Source organism: Mixophyes fleayi, chromosome 5 (genome assembly GCF_038048845.1).
Source record: "Mixophyes fleayi isolate aMixFle1 chromosome 5, aMixFle1.hap1, whole genome shotgun sequence".
In the NCBI taxonomy this organism is placed as follows: domain Eukaryota; kingdom Metazoa; phylum Chordata; class Amphibia; order Anura; family Limnodynastidae; genus Mixophyes; species Mixophyes fleayi.
In genome coordinates, this window is record NC_134406.1 from 117,899,202 (window position 1) to 117,922,875 (window position 23,674).

Sequence of the window (23,674 nt, forward strand, 5' to 3'; positions counted from 1 at the left end):
ACACTTAATACATTATTTGGAAAGGTACATGGTACAGTAGAACGTGTATCAGCTATACAGAATTCTCTACTACAGTTCTTCAAGTTTAACAGGTTCTTCTGTCCAACGCATGTCTTTAAGCTCAGAATACATTTAAACACTTCATGTTCATCAATAGCATCATCCTATGTCTATCAATAATGTCATATGCAATCTCCTTCAGCTTGCGTTAATATACACACATCTAATAATGTCACCAGTTCTTTTCATCAACCCTTGTGGGCGGGCTATTGTCTATTCGTTCTTCCCAGTCTCTCAATGCTCAGATTTAACAGTGATCGGCTTGCAAAGCATTGGGAGACTTCAGACTAAGGGACCTAGGTGTCCTACTTTTTCCCCTAGTGACCTCCCACCCATAGTTCAGGTACCTCAAGAATATTTAGTGGAAAGAGAACTAATCCTACTTGATATAATCACTGAGGCACGTGTGAGCACGCCCAGCACTTTGTTTGGTCTAAAACCTTACCCTCCCAAGAATGATAATCATTCTCAAGGATGCCTGCTCAAGTCCGAATATTACTGGACTGGCATCGCTGGGTGTGTCTCTTTTCTAACCATGGGGTCGCCGTACTTGCGGACGTAATGCTACTCAGACAATAGCCCCTCGCACTTTCTCCAAGCTCCAAGGTTTCCAAATTTTCCTTTACCCCTGAATTGAATAGAGTAATTGGCCGGACTGATTATGCTACTAACTTCTTCCTCCCCAACACCTCCTTATCATTACCTGAACCAGTCTCTGTCACCTGCTAATAATCAAAAGAATTAACCGTCCTGAGAAGAGAGTGAAATGGGAGAACACAAAAGAGGATAAACTACAACTTCATGCTGGACAACAGTCTTAGCCTTTGGCTCAGGTGCTACTAACTGCATTCGAGGCCTTTCAGTACAGACTCATGAGTGCCCTTGGACCCTTCTCTGAGTGTTGGCCCCTCTGCAGTGGGTGGTATGGGCACCAGTGTGTCTCTGCTACCCTTGAAGCCGTGAGGCTGGTAGCCTACACCTGGTACCTGTCTGGCAAATAACCTAAGCTTAAGAAATTACTGCTCCACAACTTACTCTCCTGATCCAACATCCTGACAGTTAGTGTGACCTTTCAGGAAACAGTGTTTTGGACGTTCTCGGTTGCTGTCTCACTATTTACCTTCTCTCAAGGTCTAACCTAGCCTCCCAGTTACAATCTCATCTCACGAGGGGTCAAGAACATTTCAAAAACCGACAGGTTAGGAGTCTGCCCAGGGGTGATCTTTTAGTAGCGGGAAAGGACTAGTGGCACTTCAATCAAGTTCCAACTCTTATTCTATTCAATTCATTCTACCGAGTACCACTACTTTATGTTCACACTGGTTTATGGCTAACTGAAAGTATGTGATTTGTTACCACTACTCATACATTATACATCTATTATCAATAACATGAATACCCCTATCATCTATTATAACTCTAGGACTATCACATTAAATAACAAAAGCTTTGAGTATGAAACAGTAATACATTAGACACATTTCAATACACCTCTACCTAGACATATTTCATTGGTACACCTGTGTATACTTGAGGATCCTGCATGGTGGTAATTGGATGACGTGTATTTGTTTTACCTGGAGGAAAACCCATCAGCAGGAGGGATATGGGATGGCTCTATTGGTCTACCTTGTCCATCTCTCCAGAGTCCACCAGACCCCTTACCACATCTCTTCACCTTCCAGACAGTTTATCCCTCGGGTAACACAAATCTTCCTATATTAACCAATATGTGTATGCGTGCATGTGTGTTCACCTTTTTAAAACTAAAACAATACAACGAAAAACAAAACAAAACATAGATTTGTTAGCTGTCACATAAAACCCTGCTGTCTATTTGACAGCTATGTTCTCCCTGGTGTGACAGCCATGTATGGTTGTGCGTGTAAGTGTGGACCTTACTAGCAGCTACTTCAGTTGGTAACTGTGTCACTGTATAAAGTCCTCTATGTAGTGTCCTAATCAGGTGCTGGTATTGCTATAAAACGATTTCTCAGTCACCTCAACATCGCCCTCTAGACTAGAAAAATGCTAAAGACCAATGTTATCAATCGATTTTCCCTCTGCCAACTCACATGTCATTCTCAGTACCTCATATTCAGCTACTTGACTAAGTGGGAAAAGGCAAAGGGGTCTCTTTCTATAACACTTTCTTCAAATATAACAGTATCCAGTACATGCCTGTCTAACAGTGAAAATTATAAAACATGAAAATTCTACATTTTCTAGGGTTTCACATTATGTCGTATCTTGTGGTAAAAATCCTACTCCAATGTTCTACACAGAGATGCATATCTGTATGCCTATCCTCTAGCAATCTCCTGTCTCCACCCTTTGTGCATCCATAAAAAGGCACATTTTTGTACAGGAGGCACGAGCCAAAACAAAAAAATAACAAAACAGATATGCAATCTATAACACGTGAATCGTATTTCCACAACAGAACCTTTCTGCTTAAAATCAGCAGTTTCTATACACATGAAAACAAAACCCCTGACTGTTTCTGTAACTCATATCAATCTAGTGTGTGTATCTCTGAATTTGTCTTATGTAAAAACATAAAAATATGTTTTAGCCCCATTGTTGAGACTGTCAGATTTTATCTCTACCAGAGCAGAGAGAGAGAGGGAGAGAGAGGTAGAGAGAGAGAGAGAGAGAGAGGGAGCGGGAGAGAGAGGGGGAGAGAGAGAGAGAGAGAGAGAGAGAGAGAGAGAGAGGGAGAGAGAGAGAGAGAGAGAGAGAGGGAGGGAGAGAGACTAGCGTTTGTGTAAAGAATGAGAAATAGGAAAGCAATGAATGATGGGAATACAAAGGTTTGAATACAAACATACATGTAGAAAGGGAGATTTTTTTTTTACAACAAAATGACAGCTGGATTAGACTCTGACTCTATGGGGAAATGGCTGTATTCATTCCACTGTTCCCCTTAGCTATTTGCTAACTATGACCCCTCCCCATACTTGACTAGGGGTTCTTAACAGTGCAATCCAGTGTCGTCCGTCATTTGTTCATTAAGAACTCGGTATCTCATTGACTACATACCTTTTCAACGGACTTTTCTAACTTATAATAGAGAAATGTGAAAAATGTACTCTTAGTGACTCATATTTTCTCTGAGATACATAAAACGATATTTTGGAGCAAAGTATGTACATACTTCATTGTTGGATAATGATTCTCAGCCAAACAAATTATCATGAGTCACTGCAGCCTAAAACAAAAGAGGGTTCCAATTGTCTATTGTTAATTAGTCTTTCAAGAGTAATTCTTCTATTTCTCTATCTCACCCCTTTTAAACACTTGTCTATACTTATTTTGTGTCCCCTTTATCTGTGAAAAGAAAAACAAGATAGTTATCTTAAAACAGCAAACAAAACAAACATTTCTATTCTTTGCCGTCGGCTAGTGATTTAGGAAAACAAACATGTGACAACATAAAACGAACAAACAAAATCAACAAAGATTACTTTAAAAAAATAAGTTTCTTTCTACATTTTGCACCTTAATGCTCACCACAGATTAACTCTAGAGTCGGCTATATTTCTCCCCCAGGAATTGGCTGCTATGAGGTGCACAGGAAACTGTTGAGAAGTCTCCGAGACTTGTGTGCGCCGTCTCTGTGGGTGTCTATGTGATTCCCCCTTAGATGGGCCAAGTCCCTTTGCTTCCGCTCTTGTCATTGTACAGTCCTGTGCTTGGTGTCCTATTTTAGTGCATCTAAAACACTTTCTCAACTCATGTTGTTTCTCTTCTTTTTTACAATCTCTTGCGAAATGGCCTTCTTCGTTACACTTAAAACACCTGATTTTTCTATGTTTCTTATTATGTGGGTTGTATGCTGGTGGTCGTGTGTGCAGTCCCTCTAGTGCTGGGATACTTACAATCATTACCCTATCACTTAGTGTCTCTTTCTGTTTATTCATACTTCTATCATGTTCTATAGCTGACTCCCTGAGAACACTTACAGTACTTCCTCTCCAGTATGGTAATGAAGTTTGCACCCTTTTTTTCAAGTTTTCCCTGAGTCCATCCATTAGAACGTGAACAGCAACCTCTCTGTAATCTTCATTATCTTTTATGTCTGGTACCCCAGTATATTTGACCATCTCCATCAGAGCCCTGCAAAAGTAGTCTGTTGCATTTTCACTATCTTTTTGCTGGATACTAAAAATTTTACTCCAGTCCACTATCACTGGGAAATATATGGCCAACTGTGTGATTATATTTCTAATATTGTCCTGATTATCATCCTCGGTTAAGGATTCATCCTCCTCCAACATACAATCATTAATGAACTTTTGTATATCAGTATTGAGAGGAAGACAGGCCTTCAATAATACTCGCCAATCTTTATTAGTTGGCTCATACACATTACCATAATATCTAATAAACTGCTGACATTTGGTCAAATATTTCCTAGGATCAGGGAAATCAGACAAAATTGAAAATGTTTCAGACCTAGTGCATGGATCATACTTTGCTACATGTTTTAAGGGAACATCACTATTCCTGTCTGCTTTCCCATTGGGAACTGCTGCTGTGCAGACAGGATGTAAGTCTACCAAATCACTGAAACTAGTTGCTGAAATTGCTGCTGCAGTAAAATGGATGTCTCCCCCTGTGTTAACCTTTTCATTACTCTCACCACTTTCAGCAGCTGCCCCTGCTGGTGGGACCGTTCCTCTTCTTTGTCCTGAAACATTACTTTTAACGTTACTTAAAACAACATACAAGTTACTAGTTACAGTTTTTACATTTTTGGTATTGGCTGTACTTCCCGCCCCGACCGAATTTATCGGGGGCGTGTTTGCGCTCAGTTCGCCACGCTTTGCAACGCACACTTCCGGAATGCTTGTTTCCGGTACGCTTACTTCCGCTGAACACGTGTTTTTCCTTACACTCACTTCCGCTGTGCGTTCGCTGCTCTGCCACGTGTTACCTTCCATTTGCCACGATTTTAAACAATGATTATGTGCATTTCTCACTTTCGTTGACTTAATCAACCGTACTTTATCTTTTACGGTATTTAGCACCTCTGCATTAAAACTCCCTGTTGTTGGGAAAGGCCTATCACATTCTTTGGTCATTTCGACCCACGTGTCACAATACACAGTTGCGTATGCACCATATTTTGCACACATGAGAAACCTCGCTGACTCAATAAGACCTTCCTTAGGCAGTAAACTGGCAATCTCTAGCGTATGCCTAGCACCCATGTTGCACAATATACTTTCTACCCGGAACACAGACACACCGCAATGCTCTGTTCCTTCCGGCCAAATGTGAAACACAGACACACCGCAATGCTCTGTTCTTTCCACCAAATAATTTCAACTCTGTTGCTATACTCACCGCTAGAGATCTATAATCCTCGGTGAACGTATTTCCTGTTAGCCGCGTTCACTCGCTTTTCTCGCCCTTGGCGAGGGTCCCTAATACAGAAATATCACTGTGGGCCCCAAGGGCTATCAGCTCCTCGATACCCTGGCTAAACCACAAAAATCTGCTGAGTTTATTATCGCTGGGAGCGCAAAGTCGATACAATCAACCTGCCTTTCCAGTATAATTCCTCCTAGCTGCTTCACCAATTCGCACTAACGGTGCGACCGGATTGCAAGGCCTACCAATACTAATTATTAGCAAACCTTGCGATCTATTGGTAGCGCTTTTGCGAAAACTTCGTTTTCGCATTCGGTATACCTGCCCTGTATACCGTCCTTCAGTTGGGCAATCCGCCTCGTCAGACAGCAACTGAGCACCTCAACAATAAAACAGTGTATCTACGTTACAACATCACACACTATACACCTTTTCTGCGCAGAAAATCAAAAGTTCCCAACAACAGTAATAATACCTCAGAGGCTTTCACAAGTAATTATACTATACACGTACAATAACTATCAAAACGATTGTTTAACCACGTGGCAAGTCTACCGGAAGTTCGCGTACGCACAGCAGGAAATACACATACGCTAAGCAATGCAATACAGTTAAAACGCACAATGACAGAAAAAAGAAACAGTTTTCTCTTTTGTCCCTAGGTTCTAGTTAGCGTGCCCTAGATAATGCAAAACGGACATTCGGTTTCACAACACAGAGTAAAATTCAGGTTTTGAACACAATGTGTTCTTACCCGTTTATGACGCGTCTCCACCCTTTGTTGAGGAACCGAAATCCGTTGGTCTTGCGTATCATCGGCAACGAAACCTCCAAAGCTCACGAGCCCCCATATTATTAAAGTAATTCTATCGTTTTAAAATAAGCATTGCCCAATCAAATGAATGTGTATCCAAAGCACAAAGTGATTTATTTTTAACAGATGTAAATAGTCAATAATTCAATACATTATTATATCATGATAAAGTACAGTACAGCACAGCCAGTACCAAAAGATAAGTACATACCAATTGCAATCGCTTGCGCACGCTGCGCAATCACCGGACCCGATGGACAATATTCTGTATAGAATATTGTGTCAGAGTTGACTGAGCCCCAGTGAGATGCAGCTAATATATATACAGTCAGTGTTTCATTGAGAACAATAGAGATGACGTAGATTGTTTCTATAGGTCCAGACGTTGGGTGGGTCCAGGCCAGACAGGTAATAGGTTGATTCAATCTAAGGAATCCAAAGATGGGGGTCTTCTCTCCAGGGGGTCTGCTCCTTTTCATAGCCAGTATCATACAAAGGTTTTACTCTCTAATATCAATAACTAAAGTATGCAATGTGCGATCTCTTCGCCGATTGCACCGGACAGCTGCTGATGATTAGGGCTTCAATATGATATCAGGCATGACACCTTTCCTATTACCTAAACCTTTAATAACACTACAATGTACATATAATCACTATATATATATATATATATATATATATATATATATCTATATATCTATATATATATATATAGACTAATAATAAACCGAATACTATCTGCTCCTGAATTACAGTGTAACAGAACCAATATGAAATGATATAAATAACTAACTGTTGTAATGCGAGTGTGTGCGTGCGTATTTTACCATGTGAATGCACCACGTCACGTAACACGTGGCGTACGCTTCGCAATACGCACGGCAAACCAATATTAAACCAATATACTTTCGTTCATCCAATTATACGACTTCAACAGTGCTATTCCCTACATTGTACCTAGGCGCTTGATGGCCCGCTTCCATACGTTAATGATGTCCTATGTGTGGCGACAGAAACACCCTCTCCTCTCCCATAAACGTATGGCCCTATCTAAGCAACATTGGGGACTGATGCTTCCTAACCTATCTAGCTATCAAGAGGCTTGCATATTGAGCCATCTGCGGGATTGGGTGCTCCCCCCCACCTCTAAGCCATGGGTGGACTTGGAGAGAGCCTTGTGCCCCAGCTACCCGCTGTTGGACCTGCTTTGGACACCCAGGCCGGTCCATTTCGGATGCCATGCAGGTGTGGGATAGAGTTATTGGGTTGCATCCAAACTTTGTACTCCCGTCTCGTAATCTCTCTCTCCAGGCAGTGGGTCAGCTCATTCCAGATCTAAATCTTGCTGCTTGGAAAGCTAGAGGGATTTCCTCCATGTCGGATTTATTTGCCCAAAGCCTTTTTTCCCCTTTTCTCAGCTCCAAGCTCGCTATAGCTTGCCATCCTCAGAGACATATAGGTACTTGCAAATCAGTCACTGGGTCAGAACTGTCTCTAGGATCCCAACTGTCATTGATAGATTGACGAAGAGTAGTGGGAGAGGTGGAATAACATTCTGGTACCATTACATTTATTCCCTGATCCCCCCAACTAAAACACCTGCACAAACCCAGTGGGAGACGGATGTGAATTTAGTGCTCACTGAGCGACAATGGTAAAGAATTTATGTAACTTCCTACCGTATGTCCAAATGCATTAACCATACCGAGATGCAGGTTAAACTCCTCAACCGGTTATACCTTACCCCGCAACGGTTACACAGGTTCTGGCCAAGCCAATCAAAATTGTGCTGGCGTCAATGTGCCCAAATAGCAGATATCTTCCATGTATTCTAGTTATGTCCAGTGCTCCAACCGCTGTGGAGTGAGATATTTGCTTTGATTTCTTCAGTCTTGAAGACTCCTGTTGCTCCAGACCCAGCTTTAGCTCTCCTCCACATCTACCCGACTTCTATTCCAAAGCACGATCACTACATATTGGGTCACATTTTGATTGCTGCTAGAGCAGCAATAGCACAAAATTGGAAGTCTCAGGCTCCCCCTACCACCGCTCGCATCATCTCAAAGATACAGTACAGCTTTGAGATGGAAACAACAGACACGCCCTATGCCTCATCTGCATCAGCTCCCATCATGAAGTGGTTTAGGTAGCACGTGTACATTACGGACGGCCCTGGGTCTCCTTAGGATATTTCTGGTTTCCCAACAGCTCACTCTCCAGAGGCTCTTCTAGAACCCCCCCTGCCAGTTGATCAGCCCGCATCCCTTGTTAGTCCATTTATGCTGGAGACGCCTCCAGAATGCCAAAATGTAGGCTGACATGCCTTGCTACATTATTCTATTTTAAAATGGATACTGTTAATACTGTGTGCCTCATCTTTATCTTAACTTGGTGATCCTTCTCCCCCTGCGCGGGGATTCCCTATGTGTTTTTCCTTATGTCTGTAATTCCTTTCCCCCCCTTTTTTTTTTTTCTGTACCCCATATACCTTTGGAAATATTTAATAAAAATATTGATGCAAAAAAAATAAAATAAAATTAAATAAAGTTATCCCTAAAAACCCTGCTTCGCAACTTTATTAAACAGCAAAATCTTTTCCAAATGTAGTCTCCATCCATGATGTAAACCAATGCAAATAACATTATAAAGACCTAACATTCAACAATTGTGATGACTTAATAATTGACAATTATTTCATGTTCAACAGCGAGCACTGGCAGCTATGTGTATGCTGGTGGTTACAGCTCCACAAACTCCAGCATGCACAAACAGGGAATGTAATAGCTCCCATCCAGCCTGGTGCTGGCTACCAGTGTTGTAGAGAGACCCTACTCTGTCCCTATGCTGGAGTGAAAATCATTAAGTATAAAACATAAAATTTTATTTTTTACACTGCACAGATGGGGCAGTCATCATTCTGATCGCTTTTATCTTTGATCCAGTTGCATATATATGCTCCGGCCAAATTTATACACTGTGTAGATCTATGTAAACTGCTACAGAGGCATCTGTCTTTATCTGGGCACAACTGCTAATATCCAGTGATGCTGTTGAAGTATAAATACTTACAGGAATGCCTCCAAACAGACTAATGTTGCCAAAGCAGCACGGTGGCTTAGTGGTTAGCACTTCTGCCTCACATCACTGGGGTCATGAGTTTGATTCCCGACCATGGCCTTATCTGTGTGGAGTTTCTATGTTCTCCCTGTGTTTGCGTGGGTTTCCTTCGGGTACTCCGGTTTCCTCCCACACTCCACATTCTAGTTGGTTAATTGGCTGCTTTCAAAAAAATTTACCCTAATCTCTATCTCTCTGTCTGAGCGTGTGTGTGCTAGGGAATATAGACTGTAAGTTCCAATGGGGCAGGGACTGATGTGAGTGAGTTCTCTGTACAGTGCTGCAGAAATAGTGGTGCTATAAATATAGATGATGATGATGATAAAGAGCTGTATCTGATGAAAGCAATAGCATGGACAGGTCTGCAGCAACCAACACATCCACTTCTGTCAAAGACAATGCTTGCACCTTGGTGTGAATTGTTTCATCGTCACTAGGAGAAAGTAGTGGGGAAGTCTCCACATTGTTCCAAACTTGCAAAAATATGGTGAAACCATCAGCCTCAAAACTGTAATGACTTGCAAGGTCTGGAAAACCAATATTGCTCTTCAATTTGAAAGCTCCTCCCATTGGCCTTTTGTGGAGTAAAGTATGCCTACAGTGTGCAGAATTCTGCGGTGTGTTGCATTTTTGATGAGACTTTGTTTACTTATTTCATGCATTTGATTTAAATTATTATTAAAGTAATAATTTAATTAGCCTTTGTCTAGAGTTAGTGCTACTTATAGTTATTTAAAGTGGAACTTCAACATGGTTCCAAATGTGCCAGAGGGACATTTTTATGTTATTTAAGGCCAAAGCAGCTTTTATTCAGCATCTTCCGACCTATTCCTATTGAAAATATACTTAACTAATTGGAAAATATATTTAAAATTAAATATTATCTAATGACGAATTGCTATTAGTAATAAAAGGATTACTAAATACTATGAATTTCTAAACATACTAAAATTCCACAAAAAAAATCTATACAATTGTAAAAAAAACCTCACCTAAATGACAACTTCCAGACATTCTGACTATCTTAAACTCACTTTTCTAAGAGACTCACAAATCTGTAATCATTAATTAAAAAACTTAAAAACCCATAGACCAATACAATTGGAGCACTAGAAACTTTAGACCAATCTGAAAATATTATTATATATTTATAATAACCTTCTCCTTCTTTACACCCAGTTATATTCCCATGTACACTATGCTTCTCTTCTTCCTGATGCTTTAATGTTCTATACCAATCAGTTATATGGAATGCCAAAATAATAAATTTCAGCCATGTAGCCTAGACCTAGGGGTAAATGTATGAAGCTCCGGGTTCTTCAACACCCGCGAGTTCGGCGTCTTCTGTGCTTAAATTTAAAGCGGTGCTGCCTTGTAAAGGGAAACTTCCCTTTACAAGGCAGCGCCGCTTTAAATTTAAGCGCTGAAGATGCCGAACTCGCGTGTGTTGAAGAACCCTGAGCTTCATACATTTACCCCCTAGTATTCACTTATATTTTCATAAAATCAAAGCAGATTTAGTTTGGCATGACCAGTCCTTCATAAAAACTTGCTGCCTCTCGAGCACCAATTAATTTCGATCAATATATTTGAGAATTTACTCTCTTAGAATCAAATTCAAATATTGTACCAATGACGAAGGTTATTGGGCTATAATTTCCTGGGTTGACTTTCTTTCAAAATTTTGGTACTATATCTGCTTTCTGTCCAATGTTATGATACTGATCTGGTTATAAAGGTTTATAAGAATAATAAATAATAACTTATTATCTATTACTTAAGTCCCTCAGCAAAACGTGGGTTGATGTTTTATAAATCTTAACCTTGAGCAGGCATTACCTGATTGTTTGATGAATTACAAAATATAAAATTTACAGTAGCACATAAGCTGGAAGCCAGTTAGGGCATGAACTGTCCATAGTACATTGTTTAGGTACATGTGTTCCTCTCCCCAGGTTATAACAAGAGGGAGTGGGGGATATGCAAGCGAATGGCGGTATGTATGTGTGTCTTGCATTTATGCATGTGTGTCTTGCATTTCTGTCTTATGTCAGGCGCCATCCCGCTCTCCGTTCTTCGGGATGGCTGCCTGCTTCTCTGTCGGGTCCGGTGTTTGGTTGCAGAGCAACTAGACACGATTCTTCCGACCGGCTGGCTCCTCAGCCCATGTGCCTCCCATTGCTAGGCAACTGGATGAGATTTTGAAGTCTGGCAGCAGGTGCTTATGTCAACACCGCTAGTAAGTTGAACACTGCCTCCGCTATATAAGGAGATCTCTGGCACCATTACAGTGCCAGAGAATTGGGTAAAACCTCTGCTTCCCAGTGTTCTGGAACCTTATTGCTTTTACTGCTTCTGACCTTGGCATTTCTGACTACCCACTCGGATGATCATCTTTGGACTCTACACTACTGTATTGGACACCTGGCTCGTTGACCTCTCTTCTGGACCTCATTTTGGCACTTCGCTACTGCACGTTTCTGACTCGGCTTGTCTGACTTCCCTTCTGGATTCCGTCTTGGCACTCACATCCCGCGCGACTCTGACCTGGACTGACTGACCACTCTTCACTTCTACTTTGCTGGAAACTGTTTTGGAGAACCGCAAACTGTACGTCTCTTGCAGCAAACTCCAAATCTCCTTGCGGGGGTCACATTAGACTCCACACCTTCAGACACAGCAGTGCAAATCCCAGCAAGTAGACAGCAGATCCTATTTACCTTTGTGATCGTGTCACTTATTTCTTTTAAAATTCCAGTATGTTACTGGACAGACAGCCTTCCATATTGTTCAGCTCAAAAAAAAAATTGGTTTTTGGAGTCCCTTGAGTAAATGAAGGAAATAAGGTGGGCCTCCATACCTTTAGCCCAGTTCTGGAAGGAAGCGGGGACGGCCGTCTGTAATTTCCGGCCGATGAAGCTCTGTTGCTAGGCAATGGGATGCTATTTTCTGAGCTCTGGTCGGCGGTCTATGACGCCCTAACTGCCGACCAATTATGTTCTGGGTCCCTCTATTTAAACCTGACTCTGGCACCATTAGGGTGCCAGAGTATCAGGTCTATTTCCTGCCTCCAGCATTCCTAATATTTCTGCTTCTACTTTTCAGTATCTGTCCCGAACCCGCTTGACTATTCTCCTGGATCCTGTTTTTGGTTGTCACTCTCCTGGTTTGACTTCGACTATTCTCGTGTATCTCCCTCGGATAGCATTGTCTTCTTGGTTTGACCCGGCTTGGCCTGACAACCCTCTACGCTACTCCACTGGTAAATGTCTTGGAGAACCGCGACCTGCGCATCCCTTGCAGCAAAGTCCAAATCTCCTTGCGGGGGTCCCTGGCAAAAACCGGGGGTGCATTAAACTCCGAGCCTCCCTGTACAGTAGATCTAATACCAGTCAGTAGCTCCATCCAGCTCACAGTCCTGACAGTATACTCAGGCACTATGGATGGACAGGGTGAACCGTCGGCAAAAGATTTGTTGCTGCATTTAGCCCAGCGCTTGGAGGAACAAGAAGCTAATCAAGCCCAATTGATTCAATGCATCCCAGGAGTGGTTTCCCGCCTGGATTCTCTTCAAGGATCCTTGACCACTAAGAATCCTGTTCCGGCTATCTCCACAGCAACCACTTCTACCTCTACTGCTGCCGTCTATTCCTCTCCCGTTTCTATGGGTCTGTGCATTCCTGCTCTAGAGTAGTATTTTGGTAATCCTAGGAATTGCAGAGGATTCCTCAATCAATGTTCCATTCAGTTCGAACTATCTCCTTGGAATTTTTCTTCCTATATCATTTCTTTTCTTACTGGACAAGCGTTTGCCTGGGCCCCTCCACTCTGGGAATGAAATTATGTCTCTCTACACAATTCTTCGGTCTTCATTGAGAATTTCAGGAAAGTATTTGACGAACCAGGTCGTGTTTCCTTTGCTGCTTCTAGCCTGCTTGCTCTACATCAGGGATTGTCATCTGTCGGTGAATATGCCATCCAGTTCCGGACCTTTGCCTCGGAGTTGAAATGGAATAATGAGGCTCTGGTGCATTAACTTTCTCAGCATTAAAGTAGACATCCGCCATCAGGAACTCTCCTTAGAAAGAGACAAGGCTCATCGGGTCCTTCCGTGTCTGGCTCCTCATTTTCAAAATCCTGCTTCTCCCGCAGAGGAACCCATGCAGATTAGGCGCTCCCAGCTATCTCGTCAGAACAGGAACGCCACATTAAGAATCATTTGTGCCTCTACTGTGGAGAGTCCGGTCATCTACTCGCTTCCTGCTCCAAGAAACCGGGAAACGCTCACTCCTAGGCGATGAAAGGGGAGGTCGTCCTAGGATACAGTTTTCACACCCCCTGTTCCCTCAAAAATGCAAATTTTCTTATGCCTATTACCTTTATTACTTCGGATGACTCTTTTTTCGGCTCTGCTTTCATGGATTCTGGATCTGCTGGGAACTTCATTTCTGCTACCTTGGTATTTAAACTCCATTTACCTTACCATTCATTTCCGCAACCTCTGGTCTTCACTGCAGTGGATGGTAACCGTGTCAACAACGGTTCCATCTCCTGTATCACGGGTCCGGTGCGGATGCAGGTAGGAGTTCTTCACACGGAGGTGGATCAAGTTCCTTATTCTCACGCTATCCATCAATCCTGTCATCCTTGGGTTATCTTGGCTAAGGACACATACTCCGCAGTTCGACTGGTCTCATGCCCAAGTAACCTCTTGGGGTCCCTTCTGCAGGGAACATTGCCTGTCCCAAGTCCTTCCCTGTATGGCTCAAGTTCCTTGTCTAGCTGTATCTACCCATTCGGCTCTTCCTGAACCTTATATGGAAACTCTGGATGTTATCAGCAAAACCGCATATGAAAGGTTGTCGCCACACCATCCTTGGGATTGTCCTATCGATCTGATTCCCACAAAGTCATCCCTAAGGGATGGGTGTTTCCTTTATCTCTTTAATATTCAATGAGGCTTTATAAGAAAATCTTCTTCTCCGGCAGGAGCAGGGTTCTTCTTAGTCTCAAGGACCCAACCTTTTTTTTTTATACGATGTATCAATTATCATTGTCTCAACACAATTAAGGTTAAGAACCTCTCCCGTTGATTCCGGAATTATTTGGTCGAATTCGTGGTGCCCAAATTTTCTCCAAATTAGACCTGAGAGGAGCCTATAATCTTATACAGATCCACAAAGGCAACAAATGGAAAACTGCATTCAATACTCGGGATGGGCACTACGAGTACTTGGTGATGCCCTTTTGGCTTTGTAATGCCCTGCAGTTTTCCAGGAATTTGTAAATGAAATACTTTGTGACCTACTTTACCACTCTGTGGTAGTCTACTTAGATGATATTCTCATTTTTTCTCCTAACCTCATCACCCACTGCACCACTGCAAGCAAGTCAAGGAGGTTATTTCTCATCTATGTTCCAATCACCATTACTGCAAGCTTGAAAAATGTCTGTTCGAACTCTCTCAAGTACCTTTTTTTGGCTATCTGGTTCTGGATTGGGTCTCCAGATGGATCCGGCTAAAGTGGAGTTGATTCTTAACTAGCCTCAACCCTGTGGCCTTAAGGCTACTCAACATTTTATTGGGTTTGCTAATTACAATCACCAGTTTATTAAAGGTTTCTCTACATTAATCGCCCCATCACTACCCTTACTAGGAAAGGGGGTTCTTGTAAGGTTTGGCCTTCTCATGCAGTAACGGCCTTTAAGATTCTGAAAGATTATTGCCGTTCCGGTTCTCAAACAGTCTGACCAAGAAAAACCTTTCTTTCTTGAGGTCGACGCCTCTTCTGTTGGTATTGGGGCAGTTCTATCTCAATGGTCTTCTTCGGGACTTTTTGAACCTTGTGGCTTCCTTTCTAAACAGTTTTCTTAATGTGAGAAGAACTACGGCATTTGGGGACCAGGAACTCCTGACCATCAAGGCTGCATTGGGGGAATGGTGCTATATTCTGGAGGGTGCTGAACACCCAGTTACAGTCATGACGGATCACAATAAACTGATGTACCTCAGTGTCCTAATCCTCGCCAGGCCCACTGGTCTTTATTCCTCTCTCGGTTTGATCTAATTTTGACCTATTGTCCAGGTACTAAGAATTTGCAAGCTGATGCCTTGTTCAGATCTTTTGCTCCTTCTGATATTTCCTCTCCTGCAGTTCCTCAGACCATTCTCAACCCAATTATGGTTGTGGCCTTAATAGGTTCTTCGGTGGATACTCCTCCTGCTGGGTGTTCATTCGTAAGTCCCCATCTCCATCCCAAAGTTATGAAGGGGGCCCACGACTCCAAATTTTCCGGCCATGCCGGGGCCAAAAAGACCATTGCCCTTCTTGTCAGACCTTACTGGTGGCCCTCTATTGGCTCTGATGTCTGTGAGTATATAAAAGCCTGTCATACTTGAGCCCGGCATAAAGTTCCCAGGCAACCACCCTCGGAATTGCATCAACCTCTTCCCACTCCAGATTCTCCTTGGTCCAGTATCTCTATGGATTTTATAACAGAGTTACCTCGGAGTTAGGGCTACAATACTATTTGGGTGGTTGTGGACCATTTCTCTAAAATGGCTCACTTCATTCCATGTATAGGTCTACCTTCCTCTTCTGAACTTGCACATCTATTCACCAACAACATATTCCGTCTCCACGGTTGTCCACAAGATATCATCTCAGACCGCGGTGTACAGTTTATCTCAAGATTTTGGAGGGTATTTTGTAAGAGTCTGGGGATTGATCTTAAATTCTCCTATGGCTACCATCCACAGACTAATGGTCAAACCGAACGGGTTAGCCAAAACTTGGAAGCCTTCCTACGGTATTATTCTTTTGAGCCCCAGTCATCCTGGAGTGACGTCCCTTGTTGGGTCGAGTTTGCTCACAACAATCACACTCATACTTCTACTGGATTTCCCCCCTTCTTCACCGTGATTGGCAGACACCCTGCCCTTCCCAGTCTGGCAGTGGTTCCTGTCTCATGGGTCCCCGCAGTTGATTCTGTAATCCGCGACTTTTTTCAGATCTGGAGTAAAACTCAGATGAGACTCACAGAAACTTCTCAATTCTACAAAAGATCTGCTGATCACCAATCGCAAGAATCTGCCGGTTTTGCAAGTAGGGGATCGTGTTTGGTTATCTTCTCGCAATCTCAGACTTCATGCTCCTTCCATGAAGTTGGCGCCCCGATTTATTGGTCCTTACTCCATCTCCCAAGTCGTCAATCCGGTCTCCTATATGCTTCATTTACCTGCTTCTTCTTAGAGAAGTATTGTGGATTCTGAAATCCACAATACTTTCCATATCTCGTTGCTCAAACCATTGCTCATCAACAAATTCTTTAAAGAACCTTCTCCTCCTCCTCCTGTGAAGAACTCGAGTGGCGAGGAATATGAGGTGGAAGATATCCTCAACTCTCGTTCCCTGAGGGGAAGACTCAATTCTTGGTCTATTGAAAGGGCTATGGACCAAAAGAAAGATCATGGGTCGATAAAGAAGATTTACATGCTCCTCGTTTACTATCTAAATTCCTGAAAAAGAAAAAGAGAGAGGGGGCGAGTACTGTCAGGCGCTATCCCTGCATTGTGATCAGGAAGCGGGGACGGCCGTCTGTCATTTTCGGCCAAGGGAGCTCTGTTGCTAGGCAACAGAGAAGCAGTCTCCCCGGTTGTCTGCTTGAGCAGGCGCAGTAGTGCGCCCCGTAACTAGGCAACGGGACGCTATTTTATGAGCTCTGGTCTGCGGTCTATGACGCCCTGACCGTCGTTCAATTATGTCCTGGGTCACTCTTTTTAAACCTGACTTATTCCGTTTTTGGTTGGCTCTCTCCTGGTTTGACTTCGACTTTTCCTGACTATTCTTGTGTATCTCCCTCGGCACAACATCGCCCTCTTGGTTTGACCCGGCTTGGCCTGACTACCCTCTACGCTACTACACTGGTAACTGTCTTGGAAACCGCGACCTGCGCACCCCTTGCAGCAAAATTCAAACCTCCTTGCGGGGGTTCACGACTGGAAAGACTGCAGCACCAACTTCAGCACACGACTAAAGGTGGGCTGGGACTATCTAGCCATGACACCCTATGTAACACTATCAACAGTTTGGTCAGCAGTGGTAATGCTGTAGGGATGTTGCGCAGAGGTTCTAGATCACTACAGTGTGACCATGATGACATGAGGTTGAAGCCTAAAATAATGGAACACCTCAGCCTCTGACATCTCAAAGAGGGTGACATGTGACGTGATGGTACGCTACCTGGGTCAGTGACTTATACCAGTTGCTGGTTTTGAAAGGGACGATGACTGTTATCCTTTAGATTCATTGCTTGTGCAATGTTTGTCTATATGTGAGAAAGATGGAGGGAAATAAAAATACAAAAAATACCTTATGCATTGTAGAATTTTGGGTCGCATTTGAAATAACACATTATAGGCAAAAATACAACTACCACAGATGTCCATTTTAGTAATTAACTTTTTTTTAAGGTTTTATGTAAAAAACAAACAAATTATATGTATAATTGAGTATATTAAAGCGTGTTAGGTAAGTTTTAACAAACAAATTCAAATTAGAAAAACACATCAATGCTAAGGTATGCAACTACAGGATATATATTTTTTTAAAAAGCAATGCTAATGTATGCAAGTATGTATATACATTGATAAAAATGTCTTGCAGTACAAATGTCTGCAAATGCTTTGAAAGGGTCAGAAAGACAAATTAAATCATCCACACATGCTAACTTATGCAATGCTTTTTAAATACAATAATTTTGTTTTGTTGCTACTTAATGCATATGTGAATGTTTCACTTACCTTTTTTCAGTATGCAGTTTGCAGGTTCTTCTTTTTATATTTTGGAATTGAGAAGACATAATGGTGTTCCCCTGCCATGATTTTATATAGTGTGTTTCGTCCTTCAAATCAGAGGCAGTTGTGTCATTTGCCCTCAGACATGAATTGCATGTAATTTAATTAATTGACGTAAGGCACGTTCTGGAGCTATTTCATGCAAGATGCAGCATGCAAATGGTCTTACGTTTGAAGATGATTCAGGCCTCCCACTTATATTTTTTTTTTGCTATTTATGTTCTTGAAAAACCTTATAGGTATAGATTTGCTTTCTCAAGCTATTATCTTTTCATTTTCAGAGCTAGTCACTTAACTATATATATTTTGTTGAATTCATTTTTTACACTCAGAGGCCACTTTATTAACTACGCCTGTTCACCTGCTTGTTAATGCATTTATCTAATTAGTCAATCATGTGGCAGCAACACATTGCAGAAAGGCATGCAGACACGGTCAAGTGGTTCAGTTTGTGTTCAAACCAAACAACAGAATGGGGAAAAATGCAATCTAAGTCACTGACCGTGTAATGATTGTTGGTACCAAATGGGTTAATTTGAGTATCTCAGATTCTACAGAGAATGGATTGCAAAACAAAAAACATCCAGTGAGTAGCAGTTCTGTGGCTAAAAATGCCTTGCTAATGAGTGAGGTCAGTGGAGAATGGCCAGACTTGTTCAAGATGACAGGAAAATAACAGCAAATCAAATGACCATGCTTTACAACAGTATGCAGAAGAGCATCTCTGAATGCACACATCACATACTTTGAAGGTAATGGGCTACAGCAGCAGAAGCCCACACCAGGTTCAACTACTGTCAACATAAAACTGAGGTTACAGTAGGAACAAGCTTACCAAAGCTGAACAACTAAAGACTGGAAAAATATTGCCTGGTTTGATGAATCTTGATTTCTGCTGTGACATGCAGATGGTAGGGTCAGCATTTGGTGTAACAACATGAATCCATGCATCCATCCTGCCTTGTGTCAATGGTGCAGACTGGAGGTGGCAGTGTAATGTTGTGGGAAATGCTTTCTTGGCACACGTAAAGCCCCTTAATACCAAATGAGCACTATGTACTCCACTGGCCTCCACAATCATTATATATCAATCCAAAAGAAAACCTTTGGGATTTGGTGGAATAGAGGATTCTCAGTATTCCGACATGGAGAAACCGTACAAAGAAAATCCGAAATTATGAAAAAATTATTGGAAAATAAACAGACTTACCTTCAACCCGACGCTGGACATCTCCGATGAAAGCACCATGCTGACAGCAAGTGATTCCGATTGAACAAGTGTTTGGCACTGCAGGCTGACGTCATCGCGACATCTGTCAATAGAAATTTAAAGTGGCAATGTCGGGTTAAGTGTTTATACACTTAACCTTAGGGGTCCCCACTTTGCCGCTTTAAATTTCTATTGTCAATCGGTTTTGCATAATTTTGGATTTTCTTTGTAGGGATTCTCCATTTCAGGATACTGGCAATAGGTAAAGCGTACCCAACCCCTCAGAATGAATGTGCTGTCCACAAATCTGCAGCAATTGCATTATGCCATCATGTCATGTTTTCTATGGCCTTTCAAATCCATTCATCATCATCACCATTTATTTATATAGCGCCACTGATTCCGCAGCGCTGTACAGAGAACTCACTCACATCAGTGCCTGCCCCATTGGAGCTTACAGTCTAAAATCCCTAACATACACACACAGACAGAGAGAGAGAGACTAGGGTCAATTTGTTAGCAGCCAATTAACCTACCAGTATGTTATTGGAGTGTGGGAGGAAACCGGAGCACTCGGAGGAAACCCACGCAAACACGGGGAGAACATACAAACTCCACACAGATAAGGCCATGGTAGGGAATTGAACTCATGACCCCAGTGCTGTGAGGCAGAAGTGCTAACCACTTAGCCACCGTGCTGCCCCCATTAAGTTTCTAGTATTTTTTACCTATATTACTTTCTTCTTTAGCCACATTTTTTTATTAATGGAACAAACCATGTCCACTACATAATATTTTATTAAAGCACAAATAAAATTATGTTGCGATGATTTTAAAACACATTATGAATACAATAATAATAATAATACATAAGATACATTATGGTATGGGTAGAGGAAAAAACAAAAAAACATAATTTAAAACTAGTTTAAAAATGAAATATTAATGCTACAGAAAATTTGTAATAAAATAATACACATTAAATTTCACCCAGAACCTTAAATAGAATAAATAAATAGAATAAAATAAAAAAAATTGGCAATTTAGTCAATTAACTATGGCTATAAAACAAAGCAGAAATTCAGCATTTTGTTGAGCTTATTTTTCAGAAACATACATTTAATATATTACTAACCTCATTTTTCAGGTTCCGTGCTAGGAAGTGTTCAGCCACATGAGCAGGGAGTACATTTTCCAGAAGCACACGATTTAAGTTCTCCATTGTCTCAATTTCTTCCCGTTCTTTTTTGAACTTGTTCTTCCACAAGAAGTCTAACCTACAGTAATATTCATTCTGTTACAAGAGGACACAGAAGTAAAGAAACAATAGGCATCTTGCTCCACAATAATCCAATCTTACAAAGAAAATATGACTAAACAACAACTTATCCTGCTTAACTGAATGTTACGTAAAAAGAAAAGAATGGTCATTTTTTATGTTCTGTCATAGGGTAAATGAGAAAATATAGTTTAGAATGCAGATATGATTACATAGGAGGTAATTCAATTAACCGTGAAATGCCACCAGAGCCTTACCAAATTTGCCCCTCAATGCACTTCTTGTTACTAGGTGCAGAAATAAGCATAGATTTCAGGTTGGATATTGTTGTGTAAGGCTCTGGTGCAACTACTCTACTAATTGACTCCCCCACATAGTTGCAAACATATGAAAAATCATTTCCATGGACACTTTAACTCAGTAATGGTCAATTACAAATTGCACAAAAAACAGTTCCACAAGACACTTATTTTCATAAGTATGACTAAATATCTGTCAAGGGCATTTCAAATGCTGGTGAAATTAAAAGTAAAACCAGAAGTAGGATAAAGGGGAAGCTACTTTCAAATTTACTATTTCTGCAGAGTGCGGATGAGAGAATTTGGGGGCCAATTTAAAAGTGCACTGGACTGGAGTTCTCCGCACCCACATTTCCAGATCATTTTTCCAATATTCTCCTCACATGTTCAAATGTTTTTTCCCTCGGTGTTGTGAGGCCCATAATTAATCTACTTCAATAGTTTACTCCGATATTGCAAAAACCCATACAAAATCCCAGTTTCAATGTATGTTGTACTGTTTTTGATATTTTACATGTTCAACCTGTTGCTGCCATTACATATAAAGTTTAATTGATAAATAAATATATAAATAAATAGCACTGTGTGTGAGCAGTAGTGCCAGTGAGCTGTTTCATTAAAGTTTAACTAGCTATTGTTAATGCTTCGTCTTTTTTTTTCTTCAATAACAAGCTTAATTTATCCAAAAAGATGTTTTACTGTTAAAACACGTGCACATCTTTATAATTTTTGCAGTTTTTGTGTGTGTGTGTGCAAATATATACACACACACACACATGCACGCACACACACAAACACTGTAATCCTACATTTAGATAAATATAAGGATGATTTCATAAGTTTATTTGTGTATTATATGTTTAAATAGCCATTTTACTTAAAAAATATAGAAACATTGGTTAACATTGGTTCTAGAACTGATCTTTAGGATTAAACAATGTTTTGTAACCAATGTTTAAAACATCGTGTGACAGGATGGATCGTCTATGCCACCCTGTCAGTTGTTGCTAGGAACCTGCTGGGCTTACTTTGGCACCGTTCCATTTCCTTATCCCAAATGCGCCCTCTCACCGCAGTAGGAGGGGCTTAAGATGCTGCCACCACTGGACTCTTTAACGCATCCAGAACAACATAGTTTCTGGGTAACTGTCGCTGTTAGTGTACCCCCCTTGCTGGTGCAACTAGGCTGTACCTCTGATCTCTTCCTATAGATCAGGGTTGCTGTGGATGGACACCCCCTGGCCTATCACACTGGTCAGAGCTGCTGGGTAGCAGGCAGAGCGGTGGTAGTGGAAAGCAGGTTCTAAACCTCAGAACAGCCGGAAACGGATTAGAGTTGTGTCTAATCTGTAGGTAACAGGAAATTACAGCAGGGAAGAAGTTTTAAAGCACGTCTTGAAGTGATGTTTATTCGCTCAAGTGCCCTGATAAGGACAGCTCACACTGGTTGAAGGTACCAGTGATCAGAAAGTCAAATGGAACAATAATGAAAAACATTTCAGTACAAATCAGTGCTTTTTTATACAGTTTTGGACACAGCCTAATAGGGGATAAGCCAGCCCCCCTGAACTCTTTGCTGACCCCAAGACGTCTGAATTATTTTTAGTATCAGGATGCAATATATTTCCCCAAAACATGGATTTAAATGCAAAGTTAACAAAATTTACACTAATCCGCTATATCTTAAAACCTTCTGTGTGCATTATTCGGACAGGATCTGAGACGTAGGATACAAGCCACACAGATAGAGAGACAGCGGCCCCCCTGCTGTGTATACAGGCTGAAGAAACGTGTTGACCACTGAGATGAAAAGGTCTAATAAACATGCAAGACTTTCTTTAGAAAAGTTATACAAATCCAATCATGACATCCTGTCTCAGAAGTTACAAATCAATACCTCAGAAATTAAGACATTTCTTATACAAAGTGCCACACGATATAATAAAAGAAGTACATTTCCAATACTCAGTATCAAGAATCAGTACAGTTGCAACAATATAAATTGCCACACTGTGCTAGTAAATTAAATATATAATTACAATAAGTTTATATTTATATGTGATCCAACCACACATCGGTACAACCAATGTTTTCTTTTGATGTCACATCCCTACTATTGGGCATATTCGAGCTCATACAAACTCAAATGGCTAATGCTTTTATATAGCATTTTAATAATTTCCCATGTTAACTACAAACTCTAGCACAATGCAGTTAGCTGATTAAATAAAAGCAAACTTTAAAAACACTATAAAAGCTTGCCATTTAAGCTTCAACAGGCAGCATTTTTATAGATTATTTTAAGGTCTTTTGTTTTAACTGTAACGTGCACTGTGAATTTGAATTTGTTCCACAAAATAACAAGAGACCTGCTTTGCAATATGGGATGCTTTGAAGTCAAAGGTCATGATTGAACCCACTAAGGAGATGTGGTAAGCTATCAGCATCAATTTCTACAGTAATGCAAAGTTTCAACATTGTGTTGGAGTAATAGACACTAAGCATGTAAGTGTCAATTTGTTGAAACTTTATCCAAAATGTGGATTTGATATTGAGTATTTTTGTTTATTAACTTAACTGAGCGATGCAGAAGCATCTGGAGCAAACTTTTGGCATCTTAATTAAAAAGTGGAGGTAAAACTAAAATGAAACTGTG

At 41.2% G+C, this 23,674-nt stretch overlaps 1 protein-coding gene across 1 annotated transcript in view; it reads right to left on the minus strand.

The window, feature by feature from the left end:
- Window positions 1-23,674, minus strand: part of ADCY2 (adenylate cyclase 2) — a 1,242,889-nt gene that overhangs the window by 144,221 nt on the left and 1,074,994 nt on the right. Inside the window, exon 20 of the mRNA XM_075212755.1 lies at window positions 20,576-20,734. Coding sequence (XP_075068856.1) covers window positions 20,576-20,734 — 159 coding nt within the window. The remainder of the gene's footprint in view (window positions 1-20,575; window positions 20,735-23,674) is intronic.